The 9,858-nt window shown below is 38.8% G+C and overlaps 1 protein-coding gene across 2 annotated transcripts in view; it reads right to left on the bottom strand.

Annotated features, from left to right (window-relative positions):
* Positions 1-974: 974 nt before the first annotated feature.
* LOC137412503 (bone morphogenetic protein receptor type-2-like) overlaps positions 975-9,858 on the bottom strand; it is a 191,851-nt gene continuing 182,967 nt past the window's right edge. The window contains exons 8-12 of one of the 2 annotated variants that reach the window (XM_078785328.1): positions 9,476-9,623; positions 5,391-5,527; positions 3,698-3,876; positions 1,704-2,779; positions 975-1,568 (exon numbers count right to left, since the gene is read on the bottom strand). In XM_078785328.1, the coding sequence (XP_078641454.1) occupies positions 1,348-1,568; positions 1,704-2,779; positions 3,698-3,876; positions 5,391-5,527; positions 9,476-9,623 (1,761 nt within the window). In that variant the 3' untranslated portion in view covers positions 975-1,347. The remainder of the gene's footprint in view (positions 1,569-1,703; positions 2,780-3,697; positions 3,877-5,390; positions 5,528-9,475; positions 9,624-9,858) is intronic. The other variant, XM_078785327.1, reaches the window with a different exon arrangement.

Raw genomic sequence — 9,858 nt, 5'->3', positions numbered from 1 at the left:
AACTATATATATCATGATATCTCAACCAGTTATTTGGTGGATGACTTGGGTAGGCGACAAGAACAAGCCGATTAGATTTTGGTTCAGGTCCGAATCCATATCCAGCCTATCGGTGGGATACAAAACGTAAACAGTTCAGCCTGGCAGAGATACATGTGCTCTACTGAGTGCCGTTCTAAATATTTAGGTGTTTTAAATCCCTCTAGACTATAATTTTTTCCTATTGTACGAAACATATTTATCAGACTAATTTCTGCAAGACGTTCAAGCAAAACGAAGCAGTTGGCCACTTAAAAAGCCTAAACAGCAAAGTACTTTAATCTGGTGGATTTCATAAATACCACTGGGCTAATCTACTTCGAATTGAAACTTTATTTCAACAACCACTTTTCAGAAATAGAACCTATTTTAAAAGAGCTCTGATAAATGTTGATCATTATATAGAGGATCATCTAAAATTTTATATCGTGTGTATATATATATATCTATATATATATCTATATATATATATATATATCTATATATATATATATATATATATATATATATATATAGATATATATATATATATATATATATATAGATATAGATATATATATCTATATATAGATATAGATATATATATATATATATCTATATATGTAGATATATATCTATATATATATATATGTAGATATATATCTATATATATATATATGTAGATATATATCTATATATATATATATATATATATATATATATATATATATATATATATATATATATCTATATATCTATATATATATATATATATATATATATATATATATATATATATATATATATATATATATATATATATATATATATATATATATATATATATATATATATATATAGTTTTGGGGATTCTCAAGAATGGCTACAGCATCACTTCATAGTTTTGAAATGTTCATTCAGATTTGACACTTAAGAACCACATGGCTTCAGAATTGAGTATTAAAATTCAGAAGTAGGAACAGTATTTATATCCATACCTACATCATGTGATAAAGACAATTTTATTTATTTGCAGCTTTGATGTTTTTGTCTTTAAACTCAGATATGTGTTGGTCAAGTCTTTCATGGTGAAGTTGATCATTATCAAGTCTGTACTCTCATTGTTATTTTATGGATTAAACTGAAGATGTTGCTACCTGGTAAGATACTTGTTCTTTGGATATTTCGACTGCTATTTTGAACTAGATAATCAATAATATCTTACATTCATTGCACAGAACAAAATCCTTTGCAGTACTTCCAAGTAAGCCATGGAGACACAACCACCGTAGTCAATGGTATGGTTTGTCCAGATCTGGTGTACAATCTTCACACAGTATCTTCTGTTAGTCCCATGGTGTAAAATATATGTCCAGTAGGAAAAGAGTCTGCTCTACTCCGGCTACGATTATCCATCCGATTTGTTTTCTCAGGCAGCCTGACCCAGACAGATGGATGTGCAGAAGTCAATGCGTATGGGGTCTTCACCCTCTTTCGAATCCTTTCACCAGATGGGCATTCCGTTTCAGGTGTTTCCATACTTGTATTAGCTGTGGAGACACAAATTAGTGTGGTACCTCAACAACAAGTCATACAAAAACAATTTTGTGCCATGTTTGCAAATTCAAAAAATGTAATCAAAACAAGAAAAGAGCTTAACATTTTATCAATGAGATTATCCATACCACAATCTCGTGATTTGTCAGTTGACAATGCCTTGGTCAGGTCCAGAGATATAGGCCTTCTGGGTCTTCGTTCTCGACCTCGGCAGCCATTGTCGTGGCGGAAGTTGGTTCCAACTGCATTGTTATGATTCTTGTCCCAGACTCCATCCGAATTTTCTTGCTCCTCGTGATTGTTGTTGCAATTGTTTACATTCCACACAAGCTTTGCAATACTGGCCTTGCTGAGTGGGCGGTTGTTAATTAGTGGTGTGGAACTTATTTTTGGCATTTCACTGTTAATTAATGGTGCATTTTCATCAGGGCTGTTGCCTAGGACACCATCAGGAGAGCTGGTTGATCCTTGATGGTCCCCCCTCTCTAAAACCCCCTTCTGGGTTGGTGGGTCCTCTTGTGATCTTTTACTCTTACCATATATGGTGCCATTCATTTCTACTACAGTTGATGGTGCACTGATTGGTATCCGATCAATGCTTTTTTCCTTTGGCATCAAGTTTGATTTTTTGTCAATTAGACTGCTGGAGGATTTCTCTCTTGAATGTGTTAGGGGCAGATTGAGCTGCTTGTGCAGTAGTCCTTGCTGCAAACTTGATTGCACAATACTGGTTGCAAGTGCTGCACTGCTTACAGGCTGCTGCATCCTGCTTGGGACCATTGGCTCATCAGTATGGCAAGCATCAGAAACTGCTGCAAATTGCTTTGATGAAGCAGTCTTTGTAAGACTTTCATCTGAACTCTCTTTTAGATTTTTCCCAACTTCTAATGGGTCTAGTTTCATGGCTTGTATGTCATCAGCTACTAACTGCAGGGAATTAGGACTGGGATTGCTTTCTAACTCTGACGTTCCACTATTCCCTTTATTTTCAGTAACGCATTGTACTGAAGATGGAATATCATTATGCCTAGAGTGCAAATAATGAAGATTCTTCTCAGGAACTGATTGCGTATCAGTATTTCTGGATGATCCGTGTGCGGCAAAACAATGTTGTCTGTTGCCATTAATTCCTGTGCCTGGTTCTGCTTTTCCTGAGCCACTTCCAGCATCTCGAACTGCAAATCGCCAGTTTGGGATAATGTTCCTGGAAGTAAAGAAAAATAAATTATCATCTAAAAGGTATGCATGCCTAACACTATTCGTAGAATGTTGCGAAGACAAAGTTGTAGAACATGTAAATTGTTAGAACAAAATTCCATATCCCACTTCTGTCACCAGAGCTAAATTGTCCAGCCTATTTTCAAATCCAATATACATCTACATTCACCATGCCCATTGCAGTGAATGAATGATCTGCACTCCCAGAAATTGGAGGCACATGTGGCAATAGGGGTATGAAGTGGAAACTTCCATTAACATTGTATATGCGGCAATATAAACAAGCATTCTGAGTATTGCGCTGCAATACATGTCCCCTACCGGCAGTCTGTCGTCCGGAAAACTGTTGGGGAAATTACCAAAGTTCAAAGTGCCATAACTTTATCAAAAATGATCGAAACGTCGTGAAGTTCGAACTTGATCTGTAACTTATCATGAGGAAGCCATGTACCAAGTTTGAAATCATTAGCATGAAGAGTTTAGAAAAAAAAGTCCGGAGAACTGTTCTTTGCGTGACGGACTGACAGACGGACAGACTGACAGAGGGAGGGACGGAGTGCAAACCTATAGTCCCCTCCGGTGTACACCGGTAGAGGACTAATAAGCAAGCGTATGTGACCCTTGGTCAGTCAGTAAACCTATGTGCCTATAATATGGGTACAAAAAAAATGAGCAATCCTCTACAAGTCTACATCATATTGCTGAGGAGAGAGGGTGAACTTGTAATGCGCATGTGCATTTGCCTGAAAATTGCTCCTACTCCACCCAACCTTGCTGAATCGAGGGGTCAACTTTGCATCAAGCAAGCAAACTCTGTTTGACACATTTTTATGAGAAGAAAACTTAATCTATTTAATAACAAAGCCACAATATCGATGCTGTTATGGATAGTGTTACCACTTACCTTTCATTGTGTACAGTGGTACACATGTTACTTGGGTCTCCTAACAGGCCCACTCCACTGCTGCGCTCCCAGATTGCCATGAGCTCAGCCATGCGTTCTTCTGCACACAGTGATGTAAGCCGTGCATCCGGATCTTGGTCCCAGCAGTCCTCCATCGTCTCTTTCAGACAGCGAACCAACTGACAGAGGCAAGGCATAACATGGTGGAGCTTTCTAGAACACTGGTTCTTTCAATTTTTACAAAACCTAGTTATGTCAAAACTGCATGGAACAAAAATGGAACATTTATAGATATCCATTAACTACTTAAAGTAAACCCTTAGAAATCGAAATTAAAAAAATTATTAAAAAACAAAACAATATATATATATATATATATATATATATATATATATATATATATATATATATATTAGTGGGGCGGCTTAGCCCAAATATTCAAAAGAATTGTGCATTTTGTGAAACAAGCACCAAATTTGGCACAAATGTACATTAACATGTTGCGAACATTTTCAGATATTGGGCCACTTGAAATTCCGTAATTCTTTTTTTCAAATTTTTTCAAATTTCGTAATTTCAAATTTTTCGGGTGACACCGTCACAATTTCGGTCTTCGAGGCCGGCCGATAGGCAAAGTGTGACCGGAAGGGACGAGGTTCTCCTGACCACGTGGCCCTCGATCTGGGAAGCGAGAGGCGTTCCATTAGTGGACGCGCCCCTCACGCCCGACTTTTGGGCGGCCCCGGCAGGCCGTTTGTTTTGACGTTCCGTGACAGGCCCCGCACCCCCACCTCCGGGCCGACCGGAAGCTTGTGCTGAGTACATCATACCTGAACAACTCAGTGAGGCAAAACACAGCAGTGCACACCAGGGTGACCCCTTCAGTGCATAAACCAATTAACCTGTCCACTGCAGGGCATATAGAAATGAAGTTATTTTCTGCATATAATAATAATATAAGTTCAGTTCTATATAACAATTTCTGTTATCACCACTACCACTACAACTACCACTATTACAAGCTTTGTCTGGAATTTTGTGGACTAACAGACAAACAGACATACAGACAAGCTGGGATCAAAACATTACCTCCTTCCACCATTGAGTGTAGAGGTAAACATCATGGAAATTATATCATGCCCTAGATTTAATTCATGCTTACCCGTGTATTTGCTTCACTGGTTCACAAGGTCTTTTGCATACATGTAATTCAGACTCTCGTCTTCATTGCTGACCACACAATGTTCGCAACATATTAATGTACATTTGTGCCAAATTTGGTGCTTGTATCACAAAATGCACAATTCTTTTGAATATTTGGGCTAAGCCGCCCCACTATATCGGCCGGCCTCGAAGACCGAAATTGTGACGGTGTCACCCGAAAAATTTGAAATTACGAAATTTGAAAAAAAAAATTACGGAATTTCAAGTGGCCCAATATCTGAAAATGTTCGCAACATATTAATGTACATTTGTGCCAAATTTGGTGCTTGTATCACAAAATGCACAACAGGTTTGCTTTGCTGCTACACTATATATATATATATATATATATATATGTATATATATATATATATATATATATATATATATATATATATATATATATATATATATATATATATATATATATATATATATATATATACACACATACATAAAGCAAATAGCTCAGGAAAAGTTAAATTCACACCAAACTGTTCTCTTTCCAAGCCTTTGGGAACTGTGGCCGGCACTTTTCTCGCACCACAACGACCTGCATGTCTTCAATACTTGGGTGGCTGCCAGTTTCCGCCTGATATGCCAGCTGGAAGGTTGGCACTCCTTCAGCTACAACAAAGAAATGACCAAAAAGTAATTTATATTTGACTTAAAAACAACGCAAGGAAAAATCAAAATACAAAATTGATAAGTGGCGATGTACTGCAACCAAGGATGCTAAAATCTTTAGATAAAGTATTGACAGTCAATTCAGTTTCTAAGCTGTGTGGAGGGTATTATTAAATAATTGTGGAGAACTTCGTCCAAGAAGCATTGTGGGTTTGAAAGCCAAAACACCATCCCATCATTGTTAGCTCATACAGTTTTTTAAGTATCAACCAAAACCTGCACCTTCACCTTTTTTTTTTACCTGTCAACTTCCTGCAGTTAAGCCTGACCGCACAATGATATATATATATATATATATATATATATATATATATATTATACTGAATCGAGGCTCGTGAAAGAGCTGACATTTACTTCACAAACAAATCAACCAGACAAACAAACTATATAAAAAGAGGGAGCGGAAGACAAGAGAAGGGGAAGCACACAAACACTTGAGAGCACACAACATTTAAGAGCAGGGAGATGTGTGGGAGGGAGAGGGCTTGGGGGGAGGAGGCATGGGAAGGGGGGGGGGGGGGGGGGTGGGAGAAGTATAAAACACAAGGATTAGCACTGGGTCTGTAAGATGTTGGTTTGCTGTACTTAGGATAACTTGGGACTTTCTGTGATGTTGACTATATACTGTGCATGTTACTGTATCCTTATGATGTTTCCTTTGTGCATCTCTACTGTACCAGGGTTTCACTTGGGACCTTCTGTGAATCTTGCAATGTAATTTGTGAATTGTAATATGCTCTTCTATGGATTGATAAAGGTTATTGTTTCTTGCTGTGTATTTCTTGGAGACAGAAAGTGTTATCCTCCTCGGGAATTAAATTTGTGACTCTCTTCTGACAAGTTGATGGACATTGAATTTCTTGGTTCATCTATTACATACTACTGTAGGAAAATATCCCTAACAAGATGGCAAAAACTAGAATTTAAGAAACAGTACTAGAAACTAGTTCTAGTTTAACTAGAACTAGTTCTAGTTAAACAAGTTTAACTAGAAAACTAGAATTTAAGAAACAGGAAGTAAATTCCTGCGTGGGAAATTGGAAAGTGCTAGTGTGAAAAATTTCTGACTCAACCCGGGACTGGAACCCAGGAACCTCATCACTTACGCGGTGACAGCCCACTGAGCTATTGAATCTCCGGGATATCCTCAGAGATTTCTCACACTAACACTGCGAGCTTTATAATGGCCGATGTCTTACGTGCCTGCTAGGCAGACCCCGGATGTGAGTGTATGTATTTGTATGTAAGTGTGTGAAAGTGCATTGAAGATGAACTCATCTAACAATTATTTATATATACATGTCTCTTTCAGAATTGTCATGGCTGTGATGCAACATAAACTAGAACGGCACTCAGTAGAGCGCATGCCTCCGCCAGGCTGAACAGTTTATGTATTGTATCCCACTGATAGGCCGGATCTGGATTCGGACCTGAACCAAAATCAATTGACTTGTTCTTGTCAACGAACGAGCCCATCCACCAAGTTTAGTCATAACTCGTCCATAACGTTTTGAAATATCATGTTATATATCGTTTTTGGCCTCATCTCTCAATTGTGAAAAATCACTAAAAAATTCCAGTTTCCGGAACAGGATCCAGATCCTCACCAAAATCTAAACAATTCGTCATTGTTAAACAACTAATAATAAATTTACCAAAAATATCCATTTGATTATTATGGGTTAAAAACATTGTCATGGAAACGATTGATATGTCAAAAAGCTAGATAGATTGTTCTAGTTTTGGTGAACCCGGTCTGTCACCCAATATGCAAATCCTGTTCGATGGAAATTGGAAAAAGTTAATACGATGGAAATTGATGATTTAATGTGACTTTGACCTTGGAGCTTTTGATCTCAGACACAATATAATAATAATAATAATAATACATTTATTTTATATAGTGCTTTTCAAGAAGCCCAAAGGCGCTTTGACAGAGTACAAAAAACAAGTGCAAAAAGACAAAAATCAATAGGTAAATAATCAAAGCAAAAGGAAGGAGAAGGAGAAGAGATAGTCAGGGGTTAAATGCTGTGGGTTAAATGTTGAATGCAGTGTTGAACAGGTGGGTCTTGAGTGATGTTTTGAATGTGGTGAGTGAGGAGGAGTCTCTGATGGTGTGAGGTAGTGAGTTCCAGAGGGTGGGAGCAGCGATGGAGAAGGCTCTGTCCCCCCAGGATCTTAATTTGGTCCGGATGGGGGGGGGGGGGGTCAGGAGGTTGGTACCAGCAGAGCGGAGCTTGCGGGTGGGAGTGTGTCTGGAGAGGAGGTCAGTCAGGTAGGATGGGGCCAGGTTATGGAGGGCTTTGTAGGTCAAGAGGAGGATTTTGTACTGGATTCTCTGGGGGATGGGGAGCCAGTGAAGCTTATAAAGGACGGGGGTGATGTGGTCATGGGTCCGGGAATGGGTGAGTAGACGGGCAGCGGAGTTCTGAATGTATTGGAGTTTATTGGTGATTATTGAGGGTGAACCATAGAGGAGGCTGTTGCAGTAGTCCAGACGGGAGGTGATGAAGGCGTGGATGAGGGTTTCTGCAGCCGTGGAGGAGAGGGATGGACGGAGACGGGCGATGTTTTTCAGGTGAAAGAAGGCTGTCTTTGTGATCTGTTTAGTGTATTTGTCGAAGGAAGGGTTTGGTCAAAGATGATGCCAAGATTCCGGATGTGAGGGGAGGTGGATACTGGGAAACCGTCGATGTTGAGGGCAAAGTTATGGGTGGATTTGGTGAGCATTTTTGGGCCAATGATGATTATTTTAGATTTATCATAGTTAAGTTTGAGGAAGTTGATTTGAAGCCAGGATATGCATCTAAATTGATTGGTGAACCAATTCCGTGACCCAATATGCAATTTTTGTTCAAACGAGCAGCGTACCCACCCTCAAGATCAGTGGAGATTGCGCATTACTTTCTGAAAATAATATACAGCCATCCGCATGTTCACATGCACAGATACCTGCGATGTCAGGTATCTGTGCTTAACTCTCAGACACCCTTTCTCTCCCTCTGCGCCGAAATTTCCACGTACCCATGGAAAAAATGAAGCCCTCCTCCCTAAACTCTTTCAGTTTTCATAAGTTTTTAAAGACATTCAATTTTTTAACACTTTCAATGAGGATGCAACCAAACAACGGAACAGTGGAAAATAACAAAATATTCTTTCTGAAGGAAAAGAAGCATGATAGATCATGGGGAAGAAGAACCCCTTTTGTTCTGTTGCATTGGGGTTGCCTATTGGGGATGCCACCATGACACAAAAAAATTGACGGCGTGATTGACATTTAAAAAATTGACTTGGTGTGGTGTGAAAACAAAATCGACACCTTTTCCTGGGCCCATCACACCAAGTCAATTTTTTTTCAAAACAACTGAAATTTTCAGTGATATATTGACTATATATTGAGCAAGTTATGATCTGTAAATTTGTTAAGTTTGTATAATATTGAAGTCGTCTTTTCCCGGGCCCATTTTGTTTGGCCACCCTGTACATTCTAATTATCACGATAAACGCACAGCTCTGAATTGCAGTGCACATTTGTTGAGCGCATGACAGGTTGTTTGCATCAATAATGCCCGTGTCGGAGGTTAATGGCTTTGTCTAGTGTTGAAGAAGACAGGAATTTATGCAAAAGGTGCAGAAGGGATGGTGAAGAAGAGAAACAAATCCCAGAAATGTGCAAGGATGGAACACAAGGGCAAGGTTAATCACATCATGACCAGTGATATTTTGTTCTTCCAAAAAATGTATGTTCAACTTGCGTTGCAAATGATAATGAAAATTAGTGTTTGAAAATAATATTTATATTCTGTAACTTTTGTTGGCATTATACTGCTTTAATCGCCAACTGTTCTCCCTTATATTCACCCACCGTGACGGACATATTCTTGCCTGCAAACAGGTCAGAGCAGCGGCTGAAGATTTCCCAGTAAACGAGGCCCAATGCATACACATCTACTTGCTTGAGGGCCGACTCGCAGTCACAAAGGTTTACGGCCCCTTCAAGCACCTCAGGTGCCATGTAACGAATGGTTCCAACCTGAAATACAAGCCATATTATCAGCACTCTGCAAACGTTTGGAATCTCCTTTGGTTTTACTCGAGTAATCCTGCAAAAGTGTATACTTTCCTACCAAGATATTAGATGGGGTCGAAGGTGTAATGGGAAATTTCACATCAGCAACCTGAATGTCAGGGTTTCGGTTTACACCATCACAGGATATAGTGACAGCCTTACACTCGTTTTTCATCTGACTTCTTGTCTCACACATGCC

The sequence above is a fragment of the Myxine glutinosa genome, chromosome 10 (assembly GCF_964187855.1).
Source record: "Myxine glutinosa chromosome 10, kmMyxGlut1.1, whole genome shotgun sequence".
In the NCBI taxonomy this organism is placed as follows: domain Eukaryota; kingdom Metazoa; phylum Chordata; class Myxini; order Myxiniformes; family Myxinidae; genus Myxine; species Myxine glutinosa.
The sequence above is the reverse complement of the archived record's forward strand: the minus strand, read 5'-3'. Positions and strand labels throughout refer to the sequence as shown.